The sequence below is a fragment of the Nicotiana tabacum genome, chromosome 12, assembly GCF_000715075.1.
Source record: "Nicotiana tabacum cultivar K326 chromosome 12, ASM71507v2, whole genome shotgun sequence".
In the NCBI taxonomy this organism is placed as follows: Eukaryota; Viridiplantae; Streptophyta; class Magnoliopsida; order Solanales; family Solanaceae; genus Nicotiana; species Nicotiana tabacum.
In genome coordinates, this window is record NC_134091.1 from 60,644,729 (window position 1) to 60,666,556 (window position 21,828).

At 35.3% G+C, this 21,828-nt stretch overlaps 1 protein-coding gene across 3 annotated transcripts; it reads right to left on the reverse strand.

Annotated features, from left to right (window-relative positions):
• Window positions 1-846: 846 nt before the first annotated feature.
• On the reverse strand, window positions 847-10,568 carry LOC107790510 (putative 1-phosphatidylinositol-3-phosphate 5-kinase FAB1D). Of its 3 annotated transcripts, none has more exons than XM_016612437.2 (13): window positions 10,403-10,568; window positions 8,790-9,010; window positions 8,666-8,699; window positions 7,952-8,536; window positions 7,349-7,493; window positions 6,923-7,258; window positions 5,143-5,976; window positions 4,607-4,938; window positions 4,218-4,344; window positions 3,928-4,080; window positions 2,137-3,705; window positions 1,752-2,018; window positions 847-1,592 (listed from the first exon to the last, which is right to left on the reverse strand). In XM_016612437.2, exons 2-13 carry the CDS (start codon window positions 8,842-8,844, stop codon window positions 1,212-1,214), a joined length of 4,818 nt encoding a protein of 1,605 aa, XP_016467923.2. In that variant the 5' UTR covers window positions 8,845-9,010; window positions 10,403-10,568; the 3' UTR covers window positions 847-1,211. The 3 variants fall into 3 exon arrangements, with proteins under 3 accessions (XP_016467923.2, XP_016467924.2, XP_016467922.2); XM_016612438.2 differs by lacking the exon at window positions 10,403-10,568 and adding an exon at window positions 9,604-10,400; XM_016612436.2 differs by lacking the exon at window positions 10,403-10,568 and adding an exon at window positions 10,141-10,231.
• Window positions 10,569-21,828: the final 11,260 nt, after the last annotated feature.

Sequence of the window (21,828 nt, forward strand, 5' to 3'; positions counted from 1 at the left end):
AAACAGTAAATGCAAAACGTGATGGGAAATTTCTTTTATATCAAGGTGAAAGTTACATCAAGAAGGAGGGGGAGGGTTAGTAAAACAATGTTTTTGCAAATATGTAAAGTAGAATAATAGGAAATCCGTGAAAATTGAAACGTGATCCCATACTTTTTAACAACTATTTTTTTGCGTTTACCCCACAACCTTGTTTTAGGGAAGAGAGGCTAGTCCAATTTCAACTCAAACATAGCCAAGTGTCCCTTTGTTTTCATCGGATATATGGGCATCATCTTTTCCTCTCCATGTATTAACTTCTGATATTAGACAGAAAAGGGGGTGCTTTCTTTCTTTGATTTCTATGAAGAAAACATCAATTTCCTACAAAGAGGTATGCATCTAGCAGAAAATGGGAAAGCTTCCCGCCCTTCTCCTTTAATTAGCCCTATGTGGCGCACATCTGAATTAGTCAAGCCGGTGATACCAGATGATTATACCAACAAATAAAAAATGAAAACGGGGAAATGCTTGATTTCATGATCTCCGCCAAGCCATACACTAGAGAGGTATTCCTTTTATTTTCTTTCTGTAAAATTTAGAGGCTTTACTATGTATGTGTGCATGTATATGCTTGTAAATACACACACATATATACATATCCATACACAGACACATGTTTGTATGCTTGCATTTGTGTGCTTTTATAATCATTGCTTTGGCTTTCCTACGTTTGTTATTTGATCTTTGTCGCTAATGCCCATGCCAAAATAACACATGCACAAAGAGACAGAATACAGATAAATAAACAAAATATTTAAAGGAATAATCCTAGAGCATTGCAAAATATTCATATCAGAGAGAGAATGAGCAAAGAGAAGCGACTGGAAATTTAGCAACTCAGGAAAGATCAGAAAACAATGTATTATCTTCTTACAGCAAATACTATAAAAGCTAGTGCAGCTGTAACTGTTCCAAAGGATGCCTTTTTTTACAATTACTCAGCAGACTTACTATATTCAACCTAAAATGACCTTAAAAGAATCAAGAATGAAACCATCCCCATAAACTTGCTATAAAAAATCGCAGAAATGAGAGGGGGTATAATATATACCTAGGTGCTAGGACAAGGAGCATCCTAGCAGCTATGTACAGAAATTAATGGCTGGATAATATATGTAGTAGCTACTATGGTAAGAAAATGAAACCACCAAAAAGAAAAAAAATAGAAATCAGGTAATAGTATCGTTTTGGTTTCCATGAGCAGTTGATTGGTGCTCATGTCTGTGCTCCTCTTGACCTTTAGACTTAGCATCTTCATTACTACCAGCTATGCCACAAAGTACGGAAAGATTTGAAGGTCTTTGGGAGCACCAATTTTCCGGAACACTTAGGAAATGTGTGTCGATAAACTTTCTAAATCTCTTTTTATACTCCCTTGGGGAGATGACAGTAGGAAGCTGATTCTTCGGAACCACAAGCGAGGATTTGACCCAATTCTCAAGTTGTTTGTCCCATGTGTACTGCCTGAGATAGTCAATGATGCCACAAACAAGTTCGCGTCGCTCAGTATCCACTCCAACAAGTAAAGAATAGTCCATCACATTGACTGACTGTTATTCAGAAAATGATACCAGTTTAGAAGCTAAACCATACAATTGCAACAACACATTGTTTATCATAAGCAGAAGTCACATGCCTTTTAGCACAATTATGATTTGGTAAATATGGGCTACAGGTAATTTATTAGTAGGATGTCATGCAAAACTTACATTGAGGAAGCCACAGTCATTCCACACGGCTCGTTGCAAATGCCTCTTTGATCTCATTCCAACATATAAAGGAGAGATGTTCATGTCATTCACAAAATTTTGGTCCAAAAGAACATCTCCTGCAGTATTGCCAGCTGAATTAAATCGAGCATGCAGAACTCCTTTTAGATCATATTGCCTAGTAATATTTCTTCCAAATGAAAGGTTCTCCATCACCATGACATCATGTCTTGTCTCTTTCCCACTTTTTGTTGGCCTTACTATGACCTGCAAAACACAAAAACTGAGACAAAAATGCAACAGGAGCATGTGCACTGTGCTGGCAAGTAGAAAATCAGTTCTATTCTAATAGCCAGAAAATGAAGTTTGTAGCTGATTAACAAACCTGATAAATGCCAAGAACTTTTGCAAGGCAGGTTTGATTGCCCTTCTCGTAGCATTGTTCCATGTACTCAAAATAACTACGACCAAACTTCAAGAACGAGTCAAATTCTGTTCTCAAGATTTCTTTGATGATAAACCGGTCATCGAGAGTTTTGGCAAACAAGGATTTACTTTTCCCACCTTTCGCATCCCACTTCCTACACCTACTTAGAGAAGCAATATAATCAACTTCAGATGGGCAACATCGACCTCGCAAACGAGAAAAATGGCTAGCATAGAGACACATAACTGAGTATTTATGCTTCCCAGGCAATTTTCCCGAACCAAAGGAGATTTCCGGATGAACAGCAGCAGAATTTAACATATCTAACCCATCTAAACTAGATGAGCGTGTTTGTTCTGAAACTTGGGAAGACTGAATCCCCTCTAAATCTAAAGAACTAGTTGAGGAGAAATGAGGAGAAGTCAGTGAGAATAATCGCATTAAGCTTTTCGAACTCTCATATGCATTACCATCCATTCCTCCATCTTTCCTTCCATCATCTCCAAGATCTTCACACACAATTGGCAAATCCCTCAGCCTTGCTAAAGCACAAGCGATGATGCTTGAAACTTCATCTTCATAATCAGACAAAACGTACTTCTCACTTCCAATGGGAATGTGCAACTTTGCACCCTCATCAGTAACAAGTTTGTAAGCTGTAGTTTCTACCGCATGGGTTGTGATGGATCCCAACTTTAGCGGGTAACCTCTCTGCAGATCCTTCACGTATTCACGCCGAATTTCAGGGAATGGAGCCCACCACCCTTTATCATTCTCAATATTGTCCAATTGAGGATCCATAGAATCTCTGCCAGTCCTCCCATCAACACTAGAAAGACTTAGTTTTTCATCACCAGAATGTGAACAATTAGTGGGTGAAGGAAGATTCGATTGTAGATTATTTTCGTCGCCAGAATGTGAACAATTAGATTTCTCTGCAGGATCCTCGACAGATAATCCATTTGCAGTTATTTTTGCTGCAGCAGATAACTCAGTAACTTCAGCAAAAGCAGATGAAATTGATGATGCGCTTTCTTCTCTAAATCCACTAAGATTAGCATCAATAGGAATTTCTGCAATGAGAGAACCATTTGCTTCGGCAGATACCAGGTTCAATTTCAGATCACAATTATGGTTCAAAAATTCACAACTTTCTTCAATGGTTTCTGTCCCATTGTTTTCCTCTGCAGAAGAATCCTCAGTGAACTCAATATTCAGATCATGAGAATCGTCCAAAGTTATGTCACCTCTTCCCAGATTAGCTACTGCCTCATTAGTATCTCCTTCAACACTGCACTTTACTTGTTGCTCTTTGTGGCTAATAGGTTCAATATCTGGCACTGTGGATTGCTTCGGGTTAATGCCTTTGGGATCACCATCCGTATAATAAGAAGATAGCAATGAATGAAGACGGCGATCCCACACACACGCCTCAAGCAGAAGATCCAGTCGTATTCTGTTCGAGCTTAGAAATTTATAAACCACAACATCCTGACTCCCATTCTTAACTACATTTTGTACGTCAACCTGAAATTGATTCCATATATGAGAAAAAGAAAAATAAGTTTCTGAAATTGAAACTGAGACTCAATTATGATGGATAAATCCACCATGGTTGATCAAATTAAATCCTAGAACAGCAGCAAAAGGGAACTAATCACTATGGCAATGCCTCAATCCAACATGGTTCATCCAATAAATTACTATAAAAATAAGTAAAATCCTAGAATGTAGCAGAAAGGATCTAACCTCAAACTGAGATCTCTCTTCCTTCAACATGTTTTCAATTTCAGAAAAATCCTTAATTGATCCTTGAAGATTTAGCACTGTTCCAAGACGAGACTTTACTGCCTTCAGAGCTTTTTCTACATCAAGAAACATCATAATCCCTTTCATGTGCACCTAGTTTAAGAAAGAAAGGAAATCCTAGGTCAATTTAAACAATACCACATGCAGATTCCACGTTCAGCCAAATATACAAAAGCATACAAAAGCATGGGTACATAAAAACAGGATCCCACAATCATAAGAGCACATACATCATCAAAGTCCTGCTTAAGAAATTCTCCTTTAACGGAACTGCTAAATTCCAGCTCCTTGGGAGGAAGAAACACGGAATAAGTAGTTACAGTAGAGTACTTGAACATAGCAACCATTCGCCCTAACCTGCACATGTTTACAGATGACATGAATATCTTCAGAGAGGACAGATGAAATACGAGAAAAATCCTCTCATGAATCAACATGGCTATTTATCTCATAAGACAGATCTGACGATCAATACGAAAAAAATGATGTCAGATCAAAGGGAAAAGGGGGGGGGATAGAAGCTTCTGATGGATAGATAGCCACTGGATACAAATGTATAAATATAACAAACTACTACTTCACAAAGAAAGGAGAATGGAACTATGTTAAGTAGTCATACCCAAAGAAGTAGAGGAAATCCTTATCAAAGGAGTGACCACAGGGAGACAGTCTACTAAAAAAAGAGGAATTTGAGAAACTGAGCTCCAAAAACTTTCCAAAAGAAAAACCACGTGAGCAAGTGGATATTAACACTCTTTTTGTGGATAATGAGCTTCCACTCTGGGATTTGCATTTACAGCAACGACTCCATATCCAGAGTTTCCCTTCACGTTCACCTCGCAGGCCCTTGTCCATGGGAAGATGCCGAATTTGAATGGTTAGGAGCTTGTTGTGATGCGCATAATGAAAAATGTGAGCTTCAGGGGATTCACCACAGGTCTTGCACTGCTTCTGCAGAAAAAAAGAGCTTCTTTGTGAACAACATAAGCAAATGTTGCCAGCTCGAGAAAATACATAATTAATGCAGTCCCTTTCAGCGATATTCCATTAGACAGGTTTGGATTATTAAAGCCACCTCAAATGATGTGAATTTAACTGAAAGAACCTTAATGCAAAGAAAGAGTTTGAAGTGGAGAAAAGTTGAGTTATATGCACCTGATTTAGCAAATTATCCTGCAAAAACTTTTCGAGGGGAATATCAAAATCTCGATAGAACTTAATCCGAGAAAAACGACTATGCTCACACATAGTCCCTCTTGAAGCATTCCGGCAGGACATCAGAACCAAAATACTCTCAGAATCCAATGACGATGCCATGTCATCCTTCTCTTGGTCTTCAAGCTTTTCACCAGATACTTGTGATTCCAAAGATTCTTCCTGTGGCACAAGTGGAGTATGATATTGCTCCTTTTCAGGTGCATTCACCTCATTAGAACTCGGTTTTTGTTCTGCATCATTATGATTAATCAAATCAGGCACATTAGAAACTTGAACATCAGCTTGGCCCTGATCATCTTTCGTGGCTCCATTAAAACTAAGATATGAGGACATGGATTGACGAGAGGTGGAGAAGAGAGGAAATTTATCCCCCACAATCCTTCTGACGGAGGATGAGATAGATGATAATCCAGATAGAACGACTGGGTTGTATGGCTCATATGGTAGAGATTCGCTTTCTGTGTCTAACTTAAGATTTATGTCTTCATGGAAGCCACTAGATATTGGAATATCAACTGTAGAGGAAGAACTGGTTTCACCGACATGCTCCTCAGCATTAGATATAATTCCTTGTCCATCAGTAACCGATGCTGTTTCATTACCAAGTGTTAGATTCACCTCCTGGCTAAGAGGAAGAGTTGAGAACATTGCTTTTTGATCCAGGAGAAAAGAAGTCTCTAGGATTAAATTGTACGCCACGACAATCGCATCATCTTTGACTACACGTTTAATCTTCTTCAATTCAACACTGTTAGATCCCATTAACAAAATCTGCCCAAAAAGTTAACATTCAGTGGACAACAACTAAATGCTCCGGATGTAGCAGACAAGGGATAAGGAAACACCGAGTAGACGGTCCATGCGACCTGAATAAGCTAATTCAGCAGCATTTTGTTCAATTGTTCATGGAGTCAAATTATCATTAATATTGATGTTCTTTTTGGTTAGTCATCCGGGCAGTACCAGATTAAGGTAACTCCATAGTTAATAGCAAAACCAGTTAGCTAAGACAATAAACTTAACAAGTTATGTTATAATTTCAAAATCTTCTGAAAACTCGTAAATTAAGAAATAGTTTGAAGTTTTACTCAGCAAGACAAAAAGGAAAGGGAAGCATCAGTCAAAATCTAGCATCAAATAGGAACTCCCGAGTATAACAGCTCCCACAATTGTTGAGTGTGTATGTGCACGAACAATGTTACTACAAAGAGAGATAACGATGTGCCAAACTGTCTTTAATTTTTCAAGGAGTCATAACACCAAAGTGAAATTCAGAATGCTTATTTATCAATGCATAACCACCTCCTTCAAAATGCAATCCGATCTTATAAAAGAAATCTATTTCAAAACAATTGACGATAACTAATTATCCAATTACACAAGCTTATTATGATACACCAATTATTTCGGTTACACAAACTCATTGCCACCTTGTATATGCCATGTCATCAATCTTTTTCTTTTTGATAAGTTATGCCATGTCATCAATCTTAAAAAGATGTAACAAGGAATTTGACAATATGGCTAATGAGCACAACGAAGTGAAGATTTGTAAGGTTCACAATGCAATATTCTGTACTTTTTGTAGTGCACTGGAGAAAGATGTATCTCCTTCCAACTTAATTCAGAACAAGCTAACAGATAAATGCATGATCCCACTATCAGTAACACATTAGAAATCATCAATCAAAAGAAAACAGAAAATAAGCACACTCACTGTACATCCCAGACGAGTAGGACAGCCCTCAATAAACATCAATGTTTTGCTAGGCTTTTTCCCGGCATCACCAGAAGTAGAATGTTCTTCTACAAACTTTTCGAAATGAAAGGAATCACACTGCATGAGCTTTCGGCCAACCAATACATCAGCAGATAATGAACCTGTGCAACGAGCAACTTTCTCCAAGCGATGTTGTTTCATATCAAAGACTAAAGTTAATCCTTTCTTCAAAATAGATTCCTGTATGCTACGAGAAACAGCATTCTCCACTAAAACCACATTCGGTTGGTACCTTTCTATCATATCGAGGATAGATTTCTCACTATCTATCTCCTGGTAACATAAATAAACAAAAAAAGACAATCACTAGCCAAAGAATATGCTCATTTTGGTGATTTGACACACCGCAGAATTGTTGTTTACCTGTTGCATGGACTCAAATGATGACAACTCACTTGAAGAGAGCCCTAGTGCACCCTGGATCAAAAGCAACCTAGGTTTGTCGTACTTTGTTGGCATGTGCTTGTGCGCAGCATGTTTTTTAAAGACCAGGCCCCTGACAAAACGACTACAAAAAACAAATCCGTTAAGCCTGGAGAATTTGGTGATCCATCCATCCCAAAGTCTTAGTTTGAATAAGCACTTATCATTATAAATTTTACAATAATACTGCATGTTACAGTGAGTGGACCATACGAGGTTTCTATATGTATAGAAGCTTGGGTGTTTTGCATAGAAAACCATGCCTTTTTGTAAGGTTTTTCAATTTTTGGTCGTCTTTTTGAAAACCCTTTTGAAGTCTAATTGTTCAGATGCCATTGTACCTCCGTTTTCAAAATTCCAAAAGACAGTCAATTTTTTGGAAGAAGTGCGATAATGGACATTAATGAAAGCATGGCAGAGGAAACCAAATGAAAAGGAGAATTGATGAATGAACACTGCCTAATATCTAATTTTCCTAGATTTGAATCAATGAGGAATGGAGTAAGTATAACATAGATAAGGGAATGGTGGCTAGAGTGATACCTTTGGCTTGGAGAACCAGTTGAAATGCATTTTATCTTCACATATTCTAAAGGATTCATCTTTCCTTCTGTAGCATCAGGCTTCACAAATGAAGCAGCCTCCCATGACAAGGAAGTGATTATATCAACCCAGTTATCACCTTCTTTCCCCGAAGTGGCGACACCAACAGATTTAAGAAGGTCACTAACAAGGGCCTTAAGCTTCCCATTCATTACTTCTTGCAATGCCTTTTGCCTTTCCTCTTTAAACTTATAACTACCAAAACCTTCTTCACCGAAGCTGATTAAAGATGCTGGCCTGCCCCAATTCCGACCATCACCACATTCATCATCGTCGTCGTCATAATTAGCCACACTGCCCTCAATATCATCATCACCATCTTCTGGTTGTGGGGGCAGCCAGAACTGGGCATCAAATTCATCATTACAAGAGGTTCCAGCTTCGTCATCATCATATCTTTCCCTTCTACTATCCTTGGGTTCCTCGGAATTACCAGTTCTCATTAGTTCTACATTCCTTCCTATGCATGTAGCATAACTGGAATCTTCTTGACTGCTGTCTGTACTACATGTATCTACATAAACCCTGATAAAAAGCCAAAAAGGGAAATCAAGTCAAAATAAGTAGGCTCATTCATTATTCAAACCAGAACAATCAGCCTCTCTACTTAACCTCCACCTAAGAAAAACAATAACATAACTAATTACAACTAACCTCCCATCTGTGTTTGCATCAACTGAAAAATCACCTGAATGGTCACAAAATAAGGAATCAGCTTAAAGTGTATGATAAATGTAACTAATATGTCAAAGTATGAGATAAAGAAAGGAGAGCGTACTGCAACATGAGCCATAGCTGTTTATGCTTTGTAATGAAGCAGCTGGATTGATCATCAGACTTGCATTCTCTTGTGTTCCACTGCAAAATTGGCACAATTGTTCAGAATCCCTGCAAAATTTTAAGGAATTTCCACTTTCCAGTTTCGCTTCCACCCGGCTTTGTTTATTGAGCACCACAGTATTGACACAAATTTTATTGGACGCCAGGAATATCTTAGACCTGCAAACTTACCACAGCCAAGTCAATAATGTGAAGTGAACAACTTAAACAAACAAAAACAGAGTCATCCTCTCAACAAAAAAAGAGTTATATGATGCGGCAACCTAATCTTTCATATGAAGACGACCAAGTCTATGAGAACGCTTATTGACTTCATATTAGCATTATTAGGCCGTCACCATGTATAAAGTTCTATAAGAAGCTCTCTCTATAAAAAAATTTCATTGGCTAGTTTCCAAGAAAAGCCCACGTTTATATGTCATAGTTTTTGAAGTATAGAACATAAACAACATTTCTAAATTGGGTGACAAACTAATAAGTTACAGAAGATATGTGATGGAGGGGGTACAACTGTTAAAACAATGATATAAATATGATAGAACCGACAGAAAACAAACATTATAGCATGACAGTTCGGCGGTTTCAGTATAACAATGACTAGCCACAAACAGGGATGTAATCTTGAATCATTATATTAAGAAAAACATAAAGAGGATAACAGTTACTATTATTCTCTTTTTTTCTGTTTATAAGTAGGATAGCAGTTGCTACAATTATAACTAACTTTAGGCACAAACCTATATACCAATTACCATGAATTAAAGAGCAGGAAGTAAATCGGGATTTCCCATCCAAACTCATGATTCGGCCCTAAAAAACAAATGAGATAAAACCATTTGCACGTTACAAGAAAAACAAATATTTCTTTACAATAATAAGGACCACCAAAGGTTGTGGTGGGATGAATAATCTCCGGTTAAAATCCTGGAATGGAAAAGAACCGAATAGGCAGCGCTTTTCCGCGAGGCCTTATGCGACAAAAATCCGAATTAGTCCGGGTAGGAAATGAAAACAAGAGATTAAGATAAAAAGGACAGAAAATAACACAGATTGAAAAAAGGGAAAAAAAGAAAACCCCTGCACTGCCCACTCGTTTAAATAATAGCCGCCAATGAAAATCTAGAAAACTTTAAAGCTGTCCTAGATTTCAAATATCAACACTTCTTCTTGAATCACAAATTAACAGAATCAGTTTGTCAGCAAAGAAGAAAAAGAAAAAGAGAATTCTTCTTATATTCATTAAGAAGTTTGCCTCGAACTTATATACTGTAAATTCTCTAAGAACTTACATTCAGAGAGCGAAAAGAAGTTGTGAACCAAATTGCAATGCCGTAAACAAAACCAAAAAATAAGATTAATTCACAAAGACGAAAAGAGAATTGGTAGTAACCCCAAGTACAGTCTGATTAAAATGAAAAAAAATCTGTATCATAGATCATAATCAAAGAAAATAACAAGATCGTGGACTTTAAAAAAAACAATAAATATTAACAATCAGCAAAACAGAAAGCTAAAAAAGAGAAATAAGATTTCAACTTAACAGTGACTTACAGTTAAAAGAACCAAATTGACATGTATATGGTGCCCCATCCAAATCAACCCTTTAGCGAAATATCTTTACTACCCAGTTAATATTTCCCAATTGGGTAATCCAAAAAATGGAAAATCTTGGAAAAATTAAAGAAAGTTTAGGAGAGGGAGAGAGAACATTTGATTTAAATGACTTTTAAGGAAGAGAAGAATGAAGAAGTTTGGAAAACAATCTTTTTGGTCCTAAGTAGGACCCACTCTTGTTTACTGCTTTTCAATTTCTTTTGCTTCCTTGAATGGCAAATTTATGTAGGCCCAGGTTAAATACCAAATACTTTTTGAATGAGAAAAGTTAAAATTATAATTGTACTCCTAGTTGTTATATAGATTTTCAAATTTTCAAAAATTCAAGAGGCAAAAAGATGAATATACATACGAAAAAAATACATTGCATACACCTCTGTATTCATTTGAACGTTCTTGAAAAAATACAAAAAAGATATTTCTTTTTTGAGTCCAGAACCAAAGTGTGATTCTTTTGGACACAAGAGACCGAAATAGGTGAAAAAGAAATTGGTAACATTTCTATATATAACGCCCTTTTAAAGGGCGCTATAGTTTAACGTCAGTTTTGTCCGTTAAAGTATAGCGCGGTAAATAATCACATTATACCGAGCGTTTGCATTTTAAGGCATAACGCTTTAAACAAATGCGCTATGCATCTGCCTCTTTTGTTCATTTTCTCTCACCTTTTATCCTTCTCTTTCTTTTCAATTTCCTTCTCTATTTTCATTAGTTTTTTTCTCTCTACTTTGAAAATTACATTTTCTAAAAATATTTTTCAAAAAAAATACTTTTGATGATAAATAATTTGTGCTAATTAATTTAAAATAAATTCTGAGCAGTAATTAATGTTTGGCCTAGTTTTTAAAAGTTATTTCTAAGTGTATTTTTTTTTAAATAATTTTTAAAAATATATTTTTGGAAAGAAGCTACTTTTTCCTGCTAATCAAAAATTCCTTCTGCTTCTACTCAAAAATATTTTTTTTGGTTCCTTCTAACAACTTGTTTGGATGGTTGTTAAATAGGTTCACATAAATTGAAATGGGGGGAGTAATATTTATATCAATAATAAAATTCAATACAATAATATATTTTATCATAAGATTAGTATCTTTATCCTGATAATCAAATATGAAAGTTTTTTATCTTAATATATCACTAACAATTTCTTTTTTCTTTTTGAATTATTTATTGGTCACAGTTTAACTTGAAAAGCCAAATATAGCAGGAATACATTACTATTTGCAAGAAAAAGGAAAAATAATAGCATAAGAAAATGTATTCGAATTTTTTAAATAAAAAGTCAAGAAATTATTTTATGTAAGCATTATCTTAGGACCCGTTTGGCCATAGAATTATTTAATAATAATGAAAGGTGAACTAAGAGAAAAGACAAGGTAACAACGTGACTACATCAAATCGATCATTACGTAAAGCGGCACATTTCATCATATGTAACAACCATCCAAACAAGCTGTTAGAAGGAATAAAAAAAATACTTTTGAGTAGAAGCAGAAGGAATTTTTAATAAGCAGGAAAAAGTAGGTTCTTCCCAAAAATACATTTTTGAAAACTATTTTTAAAAAAATACACTTAGAAATAATATTTAAAAACTAGGTCAAACACTAATTATTGCTCAGAAGTTATTTTAAATTAATTAACACAAATTATTTATCATCAAAAATATTTTTTTTGAAAAATATTTTTATAAAATATAATTTTCAAAGTAGAGAGAAAAGAACTAATGAAAATAGAGAAGGAAATTGAAAAGAAAGAGAAGGATAAAAGGTGAGAGAAAATGAACAAAAGAGGCAGATGCATAGCGCATTTATTTAAAGCGTTATGCCTTAAAATGTCCTTAACGGACAAAACTGACGTTAAAATATAGCGCCCTTTAAAAGGGCGTTATATATATAGAAAGGTTACCAATTTTGTTTTTCACCTATTTCGATCTCTTATGTCCAAAAGAATCACACTTTGAATCTAGACTCTTCTTTTTCACACTTGTTTGTGACTGGTTACATATGGATATACGAATGGATTTGATTGGCTTCTAGCACATTTTATTAAAATTATTGGCTTCTTTTGCCTTTATTGTCATTGTATCCCATTAATTCTTTTGGTCTTTTGCCACTAAACTCTTTATTTTTGCAATATATTTTTTCCTTCTCTTTTTATAACCAAGAAATTTTTAAGCACAAGTAGTGCTCGGCGAACCAAATTCGATGAATAATAGTTTGTCCTTTATATTTTTGCGGAAGGGTTCAAAACCACTTTATTGTCATTGTATCTCATAATTATTTTTATCTAACCAAGTTTACATATTTTTGTTTTTGGTTACTGTTATTATTCTGTATTGCTATAATAAATAATTAAACTTTCTGAAAAAATAAAACAGAAAGTTAGCAATACTTGCAATACTTGTTTAACGAAATAGATTCTGGAAAACAAGAAAACAGTATAGGAATAAATCGCGCCCACTGAATACACAGTGTGTCCTTAAGGAAATTATTCCCCTCAAGTACCCGAGGTGCTGGAATATATCCTCCCAGGATAGAACGATTTAACTCACCAGTGTATAGGTACCAAAACTCTGATGAACTGCGAACCACTCAATGGTCGTAAAACACACTGGAAAATATTGTGCAGAAGAAGAAGAAGAAGAAGCTCAGAAAATTTCGTAAGGAAAGATTCTGGGATTCAAACTCTATTTATAGAGTTGATGGCAATGTTTCTGAAAAGGTTTGCAACCTTTCAGAAACAGCCATGACTGTTGAAAAGGGGTGTTTGAAATATTGCGGGAAAAATATATTTAAAATAATCCGGAAAAGAAAACGGGCCTGACCGAACCGGGTCGCGAGTCATGGGTTATTCCGGATTGAATTTTTCGTTAATTAATTAATTAATTAATTAATTAACTGAAAGGAATTTTGTCCAAAAAGATTAATCAATCAATCGATCTTTGACCAAATCCGAACCCGAACCCGAACCCGAACCCGAAGCCGTAGCCGAAGCCGAGCGAGCGACGACGACGACGGCGCGAGACTTGCCTTTTTTCTTAACTCTTTAAGAGGTAAAAGAAGAGCAATTATATATATACCCATCAAAAGCCTTTTCTTCCTCCGATATGGGACAATATCCCTTTCCCAAGGGAAACTCAAATATTTCATTTTCCCTCCATTTCTCATTCACCCTCTTTAAGCTACACAAGCTTAAAATCCCAACAATCCCCCCACATGAATGGGAAATGGCTATAAAATAAAGGAATGCACGGACGCGTGTGTGTTTTATATGCAAGAATTAATTGCATCTAGATAAGTAGGTTATATATATACCCATCAAAAACTTTTTCTTCCTCCGATATGGGACAATGTCCCTTTCCCAAGGGAAACTCAAATATTTTATTTTCCCTCTATTTCTCATTCACCCTCTTTAAGCTACACAAGCTTAAAATCCCAACAATCCCCCACATGAATGGGGAATGGCTATAAAATAAAGGAATGCACGGACGCGTGTGTGTTTTACATGCAAGAATTAATTGCATCTGGATAAGTAGGTTTCCCTTTGAACTTTCCGTAGTGAACTTATATCGGATATACTCGGTCAATCGGTAGATTTGATATCTTTGAACCGTCGAGCTTTGTTGTATACCTAGACAACATAAGTCACACAATCAATCCTTAACCATCTATGGTTCTCCGGTTGTGTTCGTTTCAGCCATGAACACCGCCTGGTTTCATGAGTGCTTAGAGAATGGGCCTTTACTTTCATTCCCCTTGAAGCGGCTTACACTTCACACTCACATAGGTAATTTCTAAACGTGTAATCCTATAGATACACTATCTGGTCATATCCTGCTAGACTTAGCAAATCATTAAAAAAACCTTTTAAGCTTTGTTGACTCATCAAAAAGCCTTAATGCTTTACCTCGATTTCTGAACATTGTCTTCATCACGAGAATGTGTTGAGTTATTTGACAATGTTGAACCGTCATTCATAACTTTGTTTGATCTCTTTGAACCTAGCTCGTGGGATCTCCAGTCTGCTAGGTAGAGTTACCGTCATGATGACTTGTCCTAGACCTTAACCCCATTCCCTTTGATGATCTTTCAACTGCCTCTCTAGATAGGCCTTTTGTAAGTGGATCCGACACGTTATCTCTTGACTTTATGTAGTCAATTGTGATAACACCACTAGAGAGTAGTTGTCTAACGGTATTGTGTCTCCGTCGTATATGACGAAATTTTCCGTTATACATAACGCTCCCTGCCCTACCTATTGCTGCTTGACTATCACAATGTATACAAATAGGTGCCAGAGGTTTGGGCCAAAATGGAATATCTTCCAAAAAATTCCGGAGCCATTCAGCTTCTTCACCGGCCTTATCTAAAGCTATGAATTCAGATTCCATTGTAGAACGGGCGATGCACGTTTGTTTGGATGATTTCCAAGACACTGCTCCACCCCCAATTGTAAAAACATATCCACTCATGAATTTAACTTCAGATGATCCAGTGATCCAATTTGTATCACTATATCCCTCGATCACGGAGGGATATTTGTTATAATGCAAAGCGTAATTTTGGGTATGTTTGAGATACCCCAAAACTCGTTTCATTGCCATCCAATGTATGTGATTGGGATTACTTGTAAACCGACTCAGTTTACTAATAGCACATGCTATATCTGGTCGTGTACAATTCATGATATACATCAAACTTCCCAATACTCTTGCATAATCCAATTATGAGTCACTTTCACCTTCATTCTTTTGAAGTGCATAACTCACGTCAATTGGAGTCTTGGCAATTTTGAAATCCAAATACTTGAACTTGTCAAGTACCTTTTCAATGTAGTGAGACTGTGATAATGCTAGACCTTGTGGAGTCTTGTGAATTCTGATTTCTAAGATCACATCAGCAACTCCTAAGTCTTTCATATCGAATTTGCTAGCCAACATGCGCTTAGTAGAATTTATATCTGCCATGTTTTTGCTCATTATCAACATGTCATCAACATATAAACAAACAATGACTTCATGACCTGGAGTATTTTTAATGTAAACATATTTGCCGCACTCGTTGATTTTAAACTCACTTGCCAACATTGTTTAGTCAAATTTGGCATGCCATTGTTTGGGTGCTTGTTTAAGTCCATAAAGTGACTTAACAAGTTTGCACACTTTCTTTTCTTTACCAGTTACCACAAAACCCTCAGGTTGTTCCATGTAAATCTCTTCCTCTAATTCTCCAGTTAAGAAAGCTGTTTTAACATCCATTTGATGGATTTCAAGACCATACACGGCCGCTATTGCCACTAACACCCTAATAGATGTTATCCTCGTTACTGGCGAGTAAGTGTCAAAGTAATCAAGGCCTTCCTTTTGTCTATAACCTTTGATAACAAGTCTTGCCTTATATTTGTCAATAGTGCCATCAGCTTTTACTTTCCGTTTAAAGATCCATTTCGAACCTAAAGGCTTATTTCCTGGAGGAAGATCTACCAATTCCCATGTATGGTTATCCAAAATTGATTGAATCTCATTATTGACTGCCTCTTTCCAAAACGCTGAATCAGAAGATGACATAGCTGCTTTAAAAGTTTGAGGCCCATTTTCAAGCAAGAATGTCACAAAATCTGGTCCAAAGGAAGTAGATGTTCTTTGACATTTGCTACGCCTTGGATCTTCTATACTTGGAGTATTTTCCTTTGGTTCTTCCCGAGGCCATTTAGGTCTTTCACTTAACGACTCACATTCAGTTTTATACGGATAGATGCTTTCAAAGAATTCAGCATTATCTGATTCCATTACCGTATTAATGTGAATTTCGGGATTATCAGATTTAAGAACCAAAAACCGACATGCTTTACTGTTTGTAGCATATCCAATGAAAACGCAATCAACAGTTTTTGGTCCGATTTTAACCCTTTTAGGTAAAGGAACTTGTACCTTTACTAGACACCCCCACACTTAAAATATTTCAATTGGGTTTTCTTCCTTTCCATTTTTCATATGGAATAGATTGCGTTTTGCTGTGGGGTACTCTGTTGAGTATTCGGTTAGCTGTAAGGATAGCTTCGCCCCACAAACTCTGCGATAATCCGAAACTTATTAATAAAGAATTCATCATTTCCTTTAATGTCCGATTTTTCCTTTCCACAATTCCATTGGATTGAGGTGTGTAAGGTGCAGTAGTTTGATGGATAATTCCATATTCCGAACATATTTCTGCAAATGGAAATTCATATTCTCCACCCGTATCACTTCTAATCATTTTGATCTTTTTATTCAATTGATTCTCCACTTCATTCTTGTATTGCTTAAATACTTCAATTGCTTCATCCTTACTATTAAGCAAATAAACATAACAATATCGAGTACAGTCGTCAATAAAAGTAATAAAATACTTTTTCCCACCTCGAGATGGTGTCGACTTCATATCACAAATATCAGTATGAATTAAGTCTAAAGGATTTGAATTCCTTTCAATAGACTTATAAGGATGTTTTACAAACTTAGACTCAACACATATTTGATATTTTGATTTATTACACTCGAATTTAGGCAACACTTCTAAATTAATTAACTTCCACAAGGTTTTGTAATTGACATGTCCTAAACGAATATGCCATAAATCATTTGACTCCAATAAATAAGAAGAAGCTGCAATTTTATTCATACTGTCAACAACCATTACATTTAGTTTGAAGAGGCCCTCTGTGAGGTAGCCCTTTTCAATATACATTTCATTCTTGCCTACAACAACTTTATCAGAATCAAATACACATTTGAATCCGTTCTTAACAAGCAAAGAAGTAGAAACTAAATTCTTCCTAATAGTAGGAATATGAAGAACGTTGTTGAGCGTTAACACCTTGCCGGAAGTCATCTTCAGGAATATTTTCCCATAACCTTCAATCTTGGCTGTTGCAGTATTTCCCATGGAAAGCTCTTCTTCGGGACCAGCAGTAGAGTAAGTCGCAAATGCTTCCTTGATAGCACAAACATGTCGAGTGGCTCTAGAGTCATTCCACCACTACTTCGGATTTCCAACTAGGTTGTATTCCAAAAGCATTGCACACAGATCATCAATGTCATAATTCTTCTCTACTATGTTGTCCTGTCCCTTCTTCTTATACTTTTTCGGGAGACGACAATCAGGGGCTTTGTGACCGATTTTTCCACAATTATAGCAGCTGCCCTTGAATTTCTTTTTGTTCTGCTCCTTAGTCTGTCCAGAAGACCTCTTTCTCTTCTTACTTTTTGGAGCAGTCTCCTCAACGATATTAGCTCCCATGATCGTTGAATTTCCACGAGACTTCTTCTCGGCTGTTTTATTGTCTTCCTCAATCTTGAAACGAATCACAAGATCTTCCAACTTTATTTCTTTACGCTTGTGCTTAAGATAGTTCTTGAAATCTCTCTACGAATGAGGCAATTTTTCAATCATTGCAGCCACTTGAAATGCTTCATTCACGACCATACTTTCAGCAATAAGGTCATGAAAAATAAGTTGAAGCTCATGAACTTGGGTTCCAACAGTTTTACTGTCTATCATTTTATAGTCTAGAAACTTGGCAACCACGAACTTCTTCAAGCATGCATCTTCAGTCTTGTACTTCTTCTCAAGTGCGTCCCATAATTCTTTCGAAGTATTCATCGCACTGTACACATTGTACAAGTCATCCTCTAAAGCGCTTAAGATATAGCCTTTGCAAAGAAAATCTGCCTGCTTTCACGCCTCAACAATCATGAATTTCTCGTTGTCCGGCATGTCCGCAGCAGGCACTGGAGGTTCTTTAGTAGGGAATTTCTGCATACCAAGTGTGGTAAGCCAGAAGAACACCATTTGCTGCCATCCTTTGAAGTTGGCTCCGGAAAATTTCCCCGGTTTCTCTGCCGGTGGAACAGCAGTCCGGCTTGACGAGGCTATCGTCGTTGCCGCAATAGTCGCAGAAGAATTTTCGTTATCAATTGCCATTTCTCACTGTAAACAACAAAAGAGTTCAATTAATGGAAAAATCAGAACAGTACACAATACTGTTATTAACAAAAAAAAAATAATATGTATAAAAATCGAAGTTTTTATATACTGTTTTACAGAAAAACGATAAAATATTTATGTTCTTCAAATCGTCTTACGAATTTCAATACTCTGATGAAGTTTTTATATCTTCAAATCAGAATAGTAAAATTCAGAAGGAGTAGAAAACTACACAGGTTTTAATCTCCACAAACAAAATACAGAATATAAAAAAAATCCTTAAGATTGTTATTATTCTGTATTGCTATAATAAACAATTAAACTTTCTGAAAAAATAAAACAGAAAGTTAGTAATACTTGTTTAACGAAATAGATTCTGGAAAACAAGAAAACAGTATAGGAATAAATAGATCCCACTGAATACACAGTGTGTCCTTAAGAAAATTATTCCCCTCAAGTACCCGAGGTGCTGGAATATATCCTCCCAGGATAGAACGATTTAACTCACCGGTGTACGGGTACCAAAACTCTGATGAACTGCGAACCACTCAATGGTCGTAAAACACACTGGAAAATATTGTGCAGAAGAAGAAGAAGAAGAAGAAGAAGAAGAAGCTCAGAAAAATTTGTAAGTAAAGATTCTGGGATTCGAACTCTATTTATAGAGTTGATGACAATGTTTCTGAAAAGGTTTGCAACCTTTCAGAAACAGTCATGGCTGTTGAAAAAGGGTGTTTGAAATATTGCGGAAAAAATATATTTAAAATAATCCGGGAAAGAAAACAGGCCTGACCAAACCGGGTCGCGGGTCATGGGTTATTCCGAATTGAATTTTTCGTTAATTATTTAATTAATTAATTAAATAATTAAAAGGAATTTTGTCCAAAAAGATTAATCAATCAATCGATCTTTGACCAAATCCAAATCCGAAGCCGAAGCCGACGGCGCGAGGCTTGCCTTTTTCTTAACTCTTTAAGAGGTAGAAGAAGAGCAATTATATATATACCCATCAAAAGCTTTTTCTTCCTCCGATATGGAACAATGTCCCTTTCCCAAGGGAAACTCAAATATTTCATTTTCCCTCCATTTCTCATTCACCTTCTTTAAGTTACACAAGCTTAAAATTCCAACAGTTACAACATCTAAATTTTTTTTACTCATATTAAAATTTCAAACATACTGTTATGGATAAAATTATCGTCTGCTAAATCTCCACCCTTTTGCCAAGTCATGGAGGATTTATTGATTGGTATAATAGGTGTATGAAATAGTTTGATTCCCATGCTGAAGCATCAGAACTATGTTAAAACTTATTATTTAGGCGTTTCAACAATTTTAATCTACTATAAAGTCAACCAAACACAATCTAGAGGTTATGGAATAAATTGAAAATGCTCCAAAGGAAAAAGAAGAATTTGAGCATAGATTAGACTTGGACGTCTTATTTTAATAGTGAACTGAATACCCAATCACTTGGTAATAATGGGGGGAGGAAACCTCTGTTCCGTTTTTTATAATTTATAATGAAAGAGAACGACTTGCCAAGTGGTCTTATATAAATAATCACCTTGGATTAACTATGTCGAATATCGAGTTTAAAAATTATTTTAGAATTGAACTTTCTTGTGTTCAAGATCAGAGGTACAAAATTAAATCAAAAGAGGTGAAAGTATCTAGAAGCCAGTGTTCAAGGGTAATTTGGTAGAAATTTTATGGTAGCCCCTATTTAACTTGTATCTACTTTTTCTAAAAGCTTAACTGGTACCCTATTTAGTGAGTCCCAATTTTTCCTTTTAATTGTAAACAGTCAATTCTATTCTTCCTTTTTATACGGCTGTTTAGTAGTGTGAAAAAATGGAGAATTGGGGATGAGGGATAGACAATTAAATAAGAAACTAAGGTTCCTTATACCTACGCTACGCGTGCATAGACTCCGAAAAACATGGTTCAATGCCCCTTCTAAGACGGCTTTTTGTCCACCCATTCAGACAATGATACATTTATAATTAATGAAGTATATTTTACAAAATGACTTATTGTTGACAAAATCTACTACTAACTATTTTTGCCACATTGGACACTTTTCCCTTGTAAATAAGGTTCACGTATTGAATTTTTTTTTTTCTTATTTGTCAATAATGATAAGTATGCCTCATTTTTGTAACAAGAAGAATAGATCTGACCAAATATTAACGGAGTTATAGATTTGGACCATTTTACAAAGTGCATGGGCAAATTTGGATATTTTTCCTTTTTCGTTTATTTTGATACTTGCTTCTAACGTGTATGGTCACGTTCTTATCAAGATGTTATTGAATTACTTCAATTCTCTTTATTTTTTCAAGTTCACAAGCCATATATATATTAAGCTCATATACATTTTCTTATTTTGATATAGTGTTTTATCAACAATTATTTAAAAATAAATGAGTTCAGCATTTTATTTCATACTTAGTTTTTCTATGTTTAAGTTGTTTATTAATTAATTGTTTATTCTTTTAATCATTAAAAATTAATTAAGTTTAAAAGCATATATAGTTGTCAGATAATTATTAGATTAATGTCAATAAATAATCATTATGGATCACAGAGAAAGTCTTTCATATAAAGATGTCCCACGAGACCACAGTCCGTCAACTTATTTGATTCTTCCATTTATCTTCTATATATTATATTAAAAGCACGAAAACTCTTAGTGAAATATCGTTCGTCTTTTTTATCTTTTTAAAATAAAATTATAATATAATATTTTCCTAATATTTATAGATTTGAAATTAGCTAAAATTTTAGTTATTAAACTTTTCCTTTTTTGAACTAGAAAACCCTAATATTTAAGCTTATTAATCCCACAAAAACGCCGTGCAATAGAATGAATTTTATGGACTTCCAATTAACTCCAATTCCTATGGGGATCTAATTGCTTTGCATAAAGGAGAAGAAGGAGATGTTCATCTCCGTTACACCACATTGGTACTATCTTCTTTCTCTTTAATTTTGCTTTCGTCTTTTTAATCCATCTTATATTTATTTTAATGTGTGATTTATGTTCAATTTTTCATGAATTTTGTTTATATAACATCTTGTTTTTCTTTTCACTACTTTTTTCATATTCTCAAATTCATTATTTTTTTATTTCTATTTATTATGTCTATTTCACACATCAAGATAACCGTTATTTCCTTAATTTTCACACGTAACTAGTCATACGTAATAAGCCGGAGAGAGATGAGATTTCATTGAAATATTGTGAAATTTAAATCAGATTCATATTAAATGAACAATAAATAACTTTTTATTTAATTTTCTTTTCTAATAAAATTTCTCACTTGATTTGGTATAAATGTGAATCTCTTACTGCAATGTTTCTTAATTTTTTTATATATTCTTTTAAATCTGTTG